The sequence below is a fragment of the Dendrobates tinctorius genome, unplaced genomic scaffold, assembly GCF_039654945.1.
Source record: "Dendrobates tinctorius isolate UK_male_01 unplaced genomic scaffold, ASM3965494v1 ptg000240l, whole genome shotgun sequence".
Classification (NCBI taxonomy): Eukaryota; Metazoa; Chordata; class Amphibia; order Anura; family Dendrobatidae; genus Dendrobates; species Dendrobates tinctorius.
This window is the reverse complement of record NW_027361907.1, coordinates 8,434,136-8,446,671: the sequence shown is the minus strand read 5'-3', so window position 1 is coordinate 8,446,671 and position 12,536 is coordinate 8,434,136. Positions and strand designations below refer to the sequence as shown.

The 12,536-nt window shown below is 41.8% G+C and overlaps 1 protein-coding gene across 2 annotated transcripts in view; it reads left to right on the top strand.

Moving 5' to 3' along the window:
* Nucleotides 1–12,536, top strand: part of TUBGCP3 (tubulin gamma complex component 3) — a 193,108-nt gene that overhangs the window by 118,288 nt on the left and 62,284 nt on the right. For both annotated transcript variants that reach the window (XM_073556846.1, XM_073556845.1), the window contains exon 16: nucleotides 494–562. In XM_073556846.1, the coding sequence (XP_073412947.1) occupies nucleotides 494–562 (69 nt within the window). The remainder of the gene's footprint in view (nucleotides 1–493; nucleotides 563–12,536) is intronic.

The following is a 12,536-nucleotide window of genomic DNA, read 5'->3' as shown; positions in this document are numbered from 1 at the left end:
GCTAGGACAACAACCCCTTCTTGATAGAAATGTTTGTCCCCTATTAAAATTTAAAAAAGCTGATATCTCCGATTCTGGCGCTGTTCCAACACCTTTGGACGTTTTGAACATGAAGAGGAAGTCAGAAATAAGCTGCAGCCCGGACTACTTCTTCCTGTTCAAAATGTCCGAAGGCGGAGACAGTGACGCCAGTGCTGATTGGGTGTCGGGCTCACATGTCATAAGATGCACATGAAAGCCCTGGGAATGCAAGTGTTGACACCGCTGGAATAGTGCCAGCACTCGAGGCGAGTATAAGCTTTTTTATTTTACCGGGGCAAACATTTCTGTCGAGAAGGGGGTTGTCTTAGTAGTAGACAACCCATTTAACTTGTGAAAAATGCAGTTTTATATACTATGTACACTACTGTTTGCATAGATTATTCTCGATTGGATCTCTTTTATTTCTCAACATGAAGGTCCACATAACCATCTTATGTTTCATCATTTTTAGGTTTCGCCTGGAGACACTGGATGGGATGTATTTAGTTTAGATTATCATGTGGATGGACCAATTGCAACAGTAAGTTAGAAGTATACGACCTCTCACTGCTTACAGTGACTACATCTGAGTGTAATTTGGTTGGGGATGCAGCAGAGATTGTGCTGGTTCCAGTCTCACCTATTTTTCTTTTAATTCTAATTCGTTATACTGCTTTTTATCAGCAGTAATGACAACCATATGTATATAGTCAGTTACAACAATCATATATACATAGTATACTATGAAATACTATCACGCATTTTAATAATTTTGTCCAGCACAGAATGTTCTAAAACTTTGTAAATCACTTTTATTAGTGGATTTAGTCTTCATTCCCATAAAGAAAAAAAAAAATATATTGCATTTAAGTGTCTTCCAAACCTCTGCTTTTCCCCCCCAGTTTATTTGTCTAGCTATAGCTGTATTAATATTAGAACTTTTACTCCTTTGGAGTACAGATGATGGCTGTGAAAGGGTCCGCTACAACACCATTGTCTCTAATTCTGGCAGTAAGGGTCCCGTTACATTTAGCGATGCACCAGCGATCCCGACAATGATACGACCCGGTCAGGATCGCTGGTGCATCGCTAAATGGTCGCTAGTGAGCTGCCAAACAGACAGATCTCACCAGCGATGCAGCAGCGATACCGCAATTCTTGGCGGTTGTTCTTACCTGTCACACGGCAGTAATAATGACAGCTTCCGCATGCGTCGCTAGTCGGCGCCAGCGGGGCGCCAACGAGGAGAAAATGGCCCTGGACGTTCGCACGCGATCAAAGATAACCAGGGGGGGGGGGTCGAAGGTAAGTGTCACATGTAGCAAGATCACTAGCGATATCGCTGTTGGGTCACAAAATCGGTGACGCTTTAGCAATATCGCTAGCGATCTCGCTATTTGTAAAGCCCCCTTAAGCCTGCCACAGGAGATTGTTCTGATAGCACAACATGTAGAGGAGGAGACAGGTGCTGATCCTTTCACCGCCATCCTCTGTACTCCAAATGAGTACCTTCTGATGTCAATGCAGCTAAAGACAGGCAAATACAGATGTTTGGAAGCCAGTTACAAAAATGAAAAAACTGATTGTCACTTCCAAGCAGACAAATGTGAACAGTTGCAAGCTAAGAGATCCACGCTATAAGTAAAAAAATTAAAACGGCACTTTGAAACACTATAATATGCAAACATTGAATATATGATATTGGAATTGCATTACTGCTATAGAAAAGAAGTTAAAAAAACGAAGGCACTTTGGCCTTTAAATTGGCAGTTGGGCACACGTGAATTGGCCTAACTCGTGTGTTTGGGACCCTCCATGAAGCTCCGCCCACTGCCGCACCTCCTCTGGTCAGCTCCGCCTACGTCCGCCTACTTCTACATGCAGCCTGCGTACCCAATCTTTAACATTGGGTACGCAGGTCGTGCGGATGTATGCAGATGCCTCCCCATGCATCGTTTTGACGATGCGGCGACCGCATAAAATTCCAACATGATGCGTTTGACGCGGGTCGCCGCATCGTCAAAATGTTAGGGTACGCAGGCCGCATGCAGAAGTAGGCGGAGCTAAACTGGAGGAGGTGCGGTGGTGGGCGTAGCTTCACGGAGGAAGTCCACAGACGTCCACAGCTCACCCATCCGCAAATGTGAAGCTAGCCTAACCCAACATGATACCTCTCCCCAGCTGAAAGCCTACAATCATATGTGCAGGCATGAGTATGCAAATATAAAAAAAAAAATCATGTTATGTTAAGGTCCCAGCAGAGGTGGTCATCTTGTCATTGACTCTTGGACACACATGAAATGACCAATTTATGTGCTAAGTACCTTCATTTTTTTAACTTCTTTTCTTTAGGAGTAATGCAATTCCAATTTCATATATTCAATATTTGCATACCAGAGCATTTCAGAGTGCAGCTTTAATTTGTTAGTTGTTAGCCAATTACATGCATTTTTTTCAGTAAGGCTTCTTTCACACATCCGGTGTCAGGGTTCCGGCGGCGTGCGGCGAAAAGCCGTGCCGCCGGATCCGGCCTGTAGCGGTGACACCGGATGTGGATGCGTCGCCTGATGCGGCTTGGATAATATTTAAAGGAGCCGCAGCACCGGGGGACGAGAGCCAGCTGTATAGAGCGGAGCCGCAGCGACGAGAGCCACCTGGAGAGAGCGGGGGACGAGCGAGGCAGACAAAGAAAGCAAAGAAAGGTATGGAGAGAGAGAACACTTGCGCTTGCCGGCACTTATGGGGTTAAATCTCACGGTGTCCGGGCATGCACACTTTAAAAAGCCGTTCCGGCGCTGCAAAAAAATGTTGCTGGGAACGTTTTTTGCAGACGCCGGACGGCGCATTTTTGCCGTATCCGGAAATAACCGGTGCCGCCGCATGTATTTCCAGCGATCATTGCTTTCTATGTGACAAAACCGGATCCGATTCCGGATCTGGTTTTCACACTTTTCGCCGCATCGTGCCGGATTCAAAAAGCCGGATGTGTGAAAGTAGCCTGATGAAAGCAATTCACTAATCAAAGTGATTTGCAAAGTTTTATAACTTTCTATGCTAGACAGTTTAGTTACTGTTAAACCCCTCCACGACCTTTGACGTAAGTAAATTATACCCGCGAATCCTGCTGTTATGGCCAGAATCGGTGCACGGCCATTTATCACCCTAAATGCTGCATATGATATCGATTGCAACATTTAGGAGGCTAGGAGAGAAAGGGTGCTCTTCCTCCCTTCTGATGGGTGCTCTTTGCGTGATCGCAAGAGCCCTATGGTCGACATGACGACCTCCAAGTCTGCCAGCTACGCCAAACCGGTTAGACCATGGCAGGAGCATGGTCTAAGAGGCTTCTGTCAGTACAGCATTGATAGGTATAATGCATTTTACCAGAGATCAGACTCAAAAAAGTTTAAAAAAATTATGAAAAAGTATTCAACCAATAAATACATATTTTATATAAAAACAGAAATAACCAAAAAAAGGTACACATTTGTTAGCACCGGGTCCGTAACGAAGCAAGCTATAAAACAGTCACACTAATTAATCCCTGCAGAGAACACTGTAAAAAAAAAAACAAAAAAAAAACCATTGTCAAATAACTGCTTTTTTATCCTTCTGAACATAAGGTAGAATAAAATGTGACCAGAAAGTCGACTGTAAATAATATCACTTACGGTAATGTAATTTTGTACCTTAAAAAACAGAGCTGTATAGTGGCATATCAGTGGAAGAATAAAAACTATAGCTCTCAGAATATAGCAATGCAAAAATAATTATTTTTTTCTAAAAGAATAGTTTTTATTGTGTAAGAGGCAAGACGTAAAAAAAATTACATTATTGATATAGTCGTACAGACTCAAAGAATAACGTTGCCTTATCGCTTTTACGACACGGAGAATGGCATAAAACTCGTACACTCCCACAAACATAAGAAAAAAAACACAATTCCTAAATTGCTGTTTTTTTTGTTTATTCTGCCTTTTAAAAATCAAAGTGAAAAGCAATCAACAAAAAATGTGTCTGAAAATGGTACCAATAAAGAAGTCAATTCATCCTGCAAAAGCAAGCCCTCACATGACTCTGTCGGCAGAATCATTGAAACATAGCTCTCAGGATATGACAATGCAAAATCTTTTTTTTGTTTTAATTTCAAAAACCACATCTTTAAGTGTGTTATAGCAACCTAACATAAAAAAAACCTATATAAATCTGGTATCTATGTAATTGCATTGACCTGAAGAATAAAGTCGTCTAATCACTTATACCGCACGAGGAACGGTATAAAAATAAATAAAACCAATTCTCGACCTGCTGTTGATTTGTTTATTCTGCTTTCCAAAGATCGCAGTAAGACTCGGCTTACATTTATCTTGTGCTCTATGCTAAGCGCTTATCTCGGGGTTTCCATGTAAATCTATGAAATATGTCATTCACGTGTTAGTTCTGATGAAAGATTCACAAAAATAAGGCAGATTGTAGTTTTCAAAATGGGGTCAATAAGTGGAGTTTTTCCACTGTTAAGCATGGCGTCCACTATCTATTCCAGCCAATTTTGCGCTCTAAATGTCAAATAGCGCTCCTTCCCTTCTGAGCCCTGCCATGTGCCCAAACAGTAGTTTTCCACCACATATGGGGCATTGGTGTACTCAGGAAAAATTGCGCAAAAAAATTGTATGTTCTATTTTCACTTCTTATCCTCTTGAAAATTGTTAAATTTTCACAGCCCAACGTTATAAAATTCCGTGAAACACTTGTGGGTTCAAAGTGCTTACCACACCTTTGAATAAATTTCTTGAGGGGTGTAGTTCACAAAATCGGGTCACTTGTGGGAGGTTTCCGCTGTTTAGGTTCTTCAGGGGCTCTACAAATACAAACATGGTCTGATATTTATTCCAGCCAATTTGCCGCTCCAAAAGTCAAATGGCTCTCCTTCCGAGCCTTGCCGTATACCCAAACAGTAGTTTTCCACCACGCATTAGCTATTGGTGTACTCAGGAAAAATTGCACAACATATTGGGCTGTCCATTTTCTCATGTTACCCTTGAGAAAGTGGAAAAATTAGCAAAATTTTTATGGGATAAAGTAAAATTGTAATTATTTTCCTTGCAAATTGCTTTGATTCCTGTGAAGCGCCTGAAGAGGTGTGCAGTTTTTAAAATGATGCCACTTTTGGTTATTTTCTGTCACATAGGACCCCCAAAATTACTTCTAAGGCCTCTTTCACGCATCATTTTTTTTACATCAGTCACAATCTGTCGAATTTTGAAAAAAACGGATCCGGCCACTGATGTCGCTGGATCCATTTTTTTTTTTCTCATAGACTTGTATCAGCGACGGATGGCCGCACGTTTCAACCGTCGTTCGACAGATCCGTCGTAAATTCTTTGTCCGTTGGCCGGAGACCACAGACATAGGAACGTTTTTTGTCTACGTCGAAAAATCGGACAGCAACAGATCCGGCGCTGTCCGATTTTTGCTAGAATGGAAGCCTATGGGCGACGGATGTGTCGCTGTCCGACAAATGACGGAATCCGTTGCCGGATTCCTTTTTTTTTTTTTTTTTTTTTTTTTTTTTTTTTTTTTTTAACTGCGCATGCACCGACACTGTGTGCATGTATGGTGTGTGCGGGCTATGTGTGTGTGTGTGCGGTGGGGATCTGTGCGGGGGTATGCGTGTGTGTGCAGGCTATGCCTAGTGACAGTGATTGACACATTAGCCAATGATGGGACAGTAGTAGTCTCATCATCCGGCTAATGTGTTGAATGAAAAAAATACACACACATATAGTTCATACTCACAATCTACACCTAATCCCCGAAGCCCTCGATCACCTGTAAAAAAAAAACTAAAATAATAAACCAACAATATACTCCCTGTGTCCGACGTAATCCAATTAATATGATTGTCCCATGACGACCTCCTGTGGAGAGCTGTCACATCAGCTGATGCGACCGCCCAACAGGGGCTCCAGTGATACAGTGATGGAGATAATCCTCCGCATTGTATCACTCCGCCGCCGACAGGTCACCTGAGGTCACCTGTCACTTTGCAGCGCTACAGCGTGAGAATTTTCTCATGCTGTAGCGCCGTAAAGCGAGAGGCTTATCTCCGATGACACACTGCTGAAGGGTTATCTCCGGTCAGTGTGTCATCAGAGGCCTATAGAGCGGTCACATCTGCTGATGTGATAGCTCTATAGGGGAGATCATCATGGGACAATCGTTATTAATGGGATTACGTCGGTCAGGGAGTATATTATTGGTTTGTTTGGTTTTTTTTTGCAGGTGATTGATGGCTTTCGACTGGATAGGCGTAAAATAAAAACTTTGAAAAAATGTGTTTTTATTTCATTAACCCCTTCACTACCAAGGGTGGTTTGCACGTTAAGGCTGAGTGCAGACAGAGTTTTGAGCCCTGCGGATTTTTCCGTGCAGAATGGAAGAAAACCGCAGGTCAAATGACCTGCATTTTTCCTGCGGATTTCTTCCATTTTTCACACTGTTTTCATGCGGTTTTTGTGCGGTTTTCCATTGCGGTCTTCCCCCTGCGGATTTGGTGACAGGGGAGATAGAAAACCGCACAAAAGAAGTAACATGGTGCGGATTTTGTACCGCACGAAAACCGCGCGGAAAAATCTGCAGCGTCTGCACAGCGTTTTTTTTTTTCATTCATTTTAAAGGTACTGTACATCACAATGCAGATATGCAACGTTTCTGCGCGGTAAAATCCGCTGCGGAAACGCTGCAAATCTGCATCGTGTGCACATGGCCTAACTCCCGGGCCAATTTTTACAATTCTGACCACTGTACCTTTATGAGGTCATAACTCTGGAACTCTTTCATGGATCCTGGTGATTCTGACATTGTTTTCTCGTGACATATTGTACTTCATGGTAGTGGTAAAATTGCATTCAAATAACTTGCGTTTATTTGTGAAAAAAACGGAAATTTGGCGAAAATGTTGAAAATTTCGCAATGTTCCAACTTTGAATTTTTATGCCCTTAAATCACAGCGATACGGCACACAAAAAACTTAATACATAACATTTCCCACATGTTTACTTTACATCAGCACAATTTTGGAACCAAAATTTTTATTTGTTAGGAAGTTATAAGGGTTAAAAATTGACCAGCGATTTCTCATTTTTGCAACACCATTTTATTTTTAGGGACCACTTCACATTTGAAGCCACTTTGAGGGGTCTATATGATAGAAAATACCCAAAAGTGACACCATTCTAAAAACTGCACCCCTTAAGGTGCTTAAAACCACATTCAAGAAGTTTATTAACCCTTTAGGTGCGTCACAGGAATTTTTTGAATATTAAAAAAAAAATGAACATTTAACTTTTTTTCACAAAAAAAATACTTCAGGTTCAATTTTCTTTATTTTACCAAGGGTAACAGGAGAAATTGGACTGCAAAAGTTATTGTGCAATTTGTCCTGAGTACGCTGATACCTGATATGTGGGGGGAACCACTGTTTCGGCGCATGGCAGACCTCAGTAGGGAAGGAGCGCTGTTTGACTTTTTCAATGCAAAATTGGCTGGAATTCAGATCGGACGCCATGTCGCGTTTGGAGAGCCCCTGATGTACCTAAACAGTGGAAACCCCCCAAGTGACCCCATTTTGGAAACTAGACCCCCCAAGGAACTTATCTAGATATGTGGTGAGAACTTTGAACCCACAAGGGCTTCACAGAAGTTTATAACGTACAGCGGTACAATTAAAAAATCATATTTTTTCCACAAAAATGATCTTTTCACCCCCAATTTTTATTTTTCCAAGGGTAACAGGACCCTAAAAGTTATTGTGCAATTTGTCTTGAGTACGCTGATACCCCATATGTGGGTGTAAATGACTATTTGGGCGCATAGCAGAGCTCGGAAGGGAAGCAGCGCCATTTGACGTTTTTGGCTAGAATTGAGATCGGACACCATGTCGCGATTGGAAAACCCCTGATGTACCAAAACAGTGGAAACCCCCCACAAATGACACCATTTTGGAATCTAGACCCCCCAAGGAACTTATCTAGATATGTGGTGAGAACTTTGAACCCCCAAGGGCTTCACAGAAGTTTATAACGTACAGCAGTACAATTAAAAAATCATATTTTTTCCACAAAAATGATCTTTTCACCCTCAATTCTTATTTTTCCAAAAGTAACAGGACCCTAAAAGATATTGTGCAATTTATCCTGAGTACGCTGATAGCCCACATGTGGGTGTAAACCACTATTTGGGCGCATGGCAGAGCTCGGAAGGGAAGCAGCGCCATTTGACGTTTTTGGCTGGAATTGAGATCGGACACCATGTCGCGTTAGGAAAGCCCCTGATGTACCAAAACAGTAGAAACCCCCCACAAATGACACCATTTTGGAAACTAGACCCCCCAAGGAACTTATCTAGATGTGTGGTGAGCACTTTGAACCCCCCAGTGCTTCACTGAAGTTTATAACGTCCGGGCGTGAAAATAAAAAAATCGTATTTTTTCCACAAACATGATCTTTTAGTCCCCATTTTTTTATTTTCCCAAGGGTAACCGGAGAAATTGGACCCCAAAAGTTGTTGTCCAATTTGTCCTGAGTACGTTGATACCTCATATGTGGGAGAAAACTACTGTATGGGCACACGTCGGGGCTCGGAAGGGAAGTAGTGACGTTTTGGAATGCAGACGTTGATGGATTGGTCTGCGGGTGTCATGTGCGTTTGGAGAGCCCCTGATGTACCTAAACAGTGGAAACCCCCCACAAGTGACCCCATTTTGGAAACTAGACCCCCCACGGAGCTTATCTAGATGTGTGGAGAGCACTTTGAACCCCCAAGTGCTTCACAGAAGTTTATAACGCCTGGGCGTGAAAACAAAAAAAACATTTTTTTCCGCAAAATTATATTTTTGCCCCCAATTTTTTATTTTCCCAAGGGTAACAGGAGAAATTGGACCCCAAAAGTTGTTTTGTAATTTGTCCTGAGTAGGCTGATACCCTACATGTGGGGGTAAAACACTGTTTGGGCACATGGCAGAGCTTGGAAGGGAAGGAGCACCATTTGACTTTTTCAACGCAGAATTGGCTGGAATTGAGATCAGACGCCATGTTGCCTTTGGAGAGCACCTGATGTGCCCAAACAGTGGAAACCCCCAATTATAACTCCAACCCTAACCTCAACACACCCCTAACCCTAATCTGAGCCCTAGCCCTAACCCTAACCCTACCCTAACCCTAACCCTAGCGGGAAAATGGAAATAAATACATTTTCTTTTAGTTTTATTATTTTTCCCTAACTAAGGGGGTGATAACGGGGGGTTTGATTTACGATTTATGGCGGTTTTTATGTTTGGCGGCTGTCGCACGCTAAAAGACGCTTTTTATTGTAAAAATAGTTTTTGCATCACCACATATTGTGAGCTATAATTTTTCCGTATTTTGACCCACCGAGTCATGTGAGGTCTTATTTTTTGCGGGATGAGTTGACGTTTTTATTGGTACCATTTTCGGGCACGTGACATTTTTTGATCGCTTTTTATTCTGATTTTTGGGGCGCAGAATGAACAAAAACCAGCGTTTCATGAATTTCTTTTGGGGGGGTGCGTTTACACCATTCCGCGTGCGGTAAAATTGATAACGCGTTTTTATTCTTCGGGTCAGTACGGTTACAGCGATACCTCATTTAGGTCGTTTTTTTATGTTTTGTCGGTTTTTTGCAATGAAAACAATTTTATATAAAAAATAATTATTTTTGTATCGCTTTATTCTGCGAGCTATAACTTTTTTATTTTTTTGCGGATGATGCTGTATGGCGGCTCATTTTTTGCGGGACAAGATGACGTTTTCAGCGGTACCATGCATATTTATATGCGTCTTTTTGATCGCGCGTTATTGCACTTTTTGTTCGGTGGTATGATAATAAATCATTATTTTTTGCTTCGTTTTTTATTTTTTAAGGGGTTCGCTAAAGGGGTTAACTAATGGGACAGTTTTATAGGGCAGGTCATTACGGACGCGGCGTTACCAAATATGTGTACTTTTATTGTTTTTGGTTTTTTTTATTTTGAAAAAATGGATTTATTGGGGAATTTTTTTTTTTTTTTTTTTACTAATTTATTTAGCGATTTTTTTTAAAATTATTTTTAACACTTTTTTTTTTTTTACTTTATTACCTTGTCCCAGGTGGGACATCACTGTCCTGTGACAGATTGCTGATCTGTCACATCACAGATCACTGTGACAGATCAGCGATCTGACACAGGCACTGCTGAAGGCTTCCTCATGCCTGCGCTTTGCAGGCACTGAGGAAGCCAGCTTCCTCAGGCCCCCGAAGGCCCCCGTCGCCATCTTGGATTCGGGGGCCTGGAGGAAAGGAGCCCCCCGCAGCAGCGCTGCACATTGCGCTGCCGTGGGGGACTCAGGGAAGCACGGAGGGAGCCCCCTCCCTGCCGATGCTTCCCTTTAACCCCCGGTACACCGCGATCGCGTTTGATCGCGGTGTGCAAGGGGTTAACGTGTCGGGGGCGGTCCGTGACCGCCCCTGACACATTGTGCCGGGTGTCAGCTATGATAATTAGCTGACACTCGGCCGCGATCAGCGGCGCTCACCACGTGGGCGCCGCTGATCGCGATGACGTAATATTCCGTCCATGGTAATTAGGTCCATGGTCACATGGACGGAATATTACGTCAATTGTAGGTAAGGGGTTAAAATACTTAATTCTTATGTGTGTGTTTTTTTAACATTTTATTAATATAAGATTAATAATGGATAGGCGTCTTATTGACGCCTCTCCATTATTACCCGGGCTTAATGTCACCTTATAATAGCAAAATGACATTAACCACTTATTACCCTATATGCCACCGCTACACGCAGGGCTGTGGAGTCGGTAAGCCAAACCTGCGACTCCGACTCCGACTCCTCAGTTTCCCTTACACCGACTCCACGACTCCGACTCCCACATATATTGCTTATATTTAAGTGAAAAATTTATTGTAGTACAATGTGAACATCAGACATTTAATCATTTTTATGATACAATAATCAAGATATTTAGACAGAACATAATATATATTGATTGGAATACAACTTTAGAACACAAAAAACTGTAATAAATTGTAAATATGTAATACACTATGTAATGTCGATTACATATATACAGTACAGACCAAAAGTTTGGGCACACCTCATTCAAAGCGTTTTCTTTATTTTCATGACTATGAAAATTGCAGATTCACTCTGAAGGCATCAAAACTGTGAATTACCACATGTGGAGATGTATAATTAGCAAAAAAGTACTCAAAGAGGAGATCCCAAAAGGGGAAAAAAAAAAAAACACCTGGTTCCCGCGCTGCTATACTTCAACCCTCAAATGGAGGAAATCCAGTCGATTCTAGGAGTAGGTTCCAATATCAATGCTTTATTTCATGGTACATACAAAGGCAACGCGTTTCGAGGTCCATTCCATGACCTCTTCCTCAGGTCGGATGTACAAGGATGAAAACAAATCAAAGGTTGATGGTTTATATCATATCAGGGTTAATTACCCTGCTGCTCACAAAGAGGAAGCTGTGGGGTGGAGTAACCAAATGCAAATACATAAACATTTCAATAGAAAACGAACCAATATTAAAATACACAATAACTTATTCCCCATAAATCACAAATTGGAATAGATTAAAAAGGAAAAAAAAAACTTCTCTTACCAGAGTCAAACCTATAAGGGTGTGGGACTAAAAGTATGTATGTGAACTAAAATCATCCACTTTAACTAGTAGTGCTATAGGCACACTATTTTATTGGACTAAAAAGAGTCATCTATTTAAGAAAAAAATGAACATTATATACACAGAAAACCAAGACCGTGAATAATCAGACTGGTTTTCCACTTAAAGTACTAACATAAGAAGTCAGGAAACCTTTTCAGAGTGACAGAAAAATAAACGCATCTGAGAAGAAATTTCACTCGAAAATATCGCACACCTCATTGAGGCCATATGGATTTATGGTATTCAACCTATAAATCCAGTAGATTTCTCTTCTACACAAAGCCTGGAATCTGTTAGGGGTATTAGAATCAACCCGGTCAATAGGTAAAAACCGCAAACCCGAAAAATCCCGTCCATGTATGATAGCGCAGTGTCTGGACAGGCCGTGCTTCATAAAGCCTTTTTTGACATTGTGATGATGTGCATTAATTTTCTTTCTTAATGTTTGTGTTGTCCACCCTATATACTGTTTATTGCAGCTACACTGTATCAAATAAATGACAAAGTCCGACTCGCAGGACAACCTTTCACGTATGGGAAAGGATTCATTGGTGGAGGTAGAGCACAATGAATGGCATTTCAATTTCCCACACCGAAACACTCCAACATTACTAGCTATTTTAATATTCACAGAGGGATTCAGGGTTTTTTCCTTCAAACGACTGGGGGCTAATATATGTCTGATCGTGGGAACCCTCCTATAGGTGACCCTGGGGTTCTCAGGCAAGAACTTCCCCAAAACGGGATCACCGCGGAGGA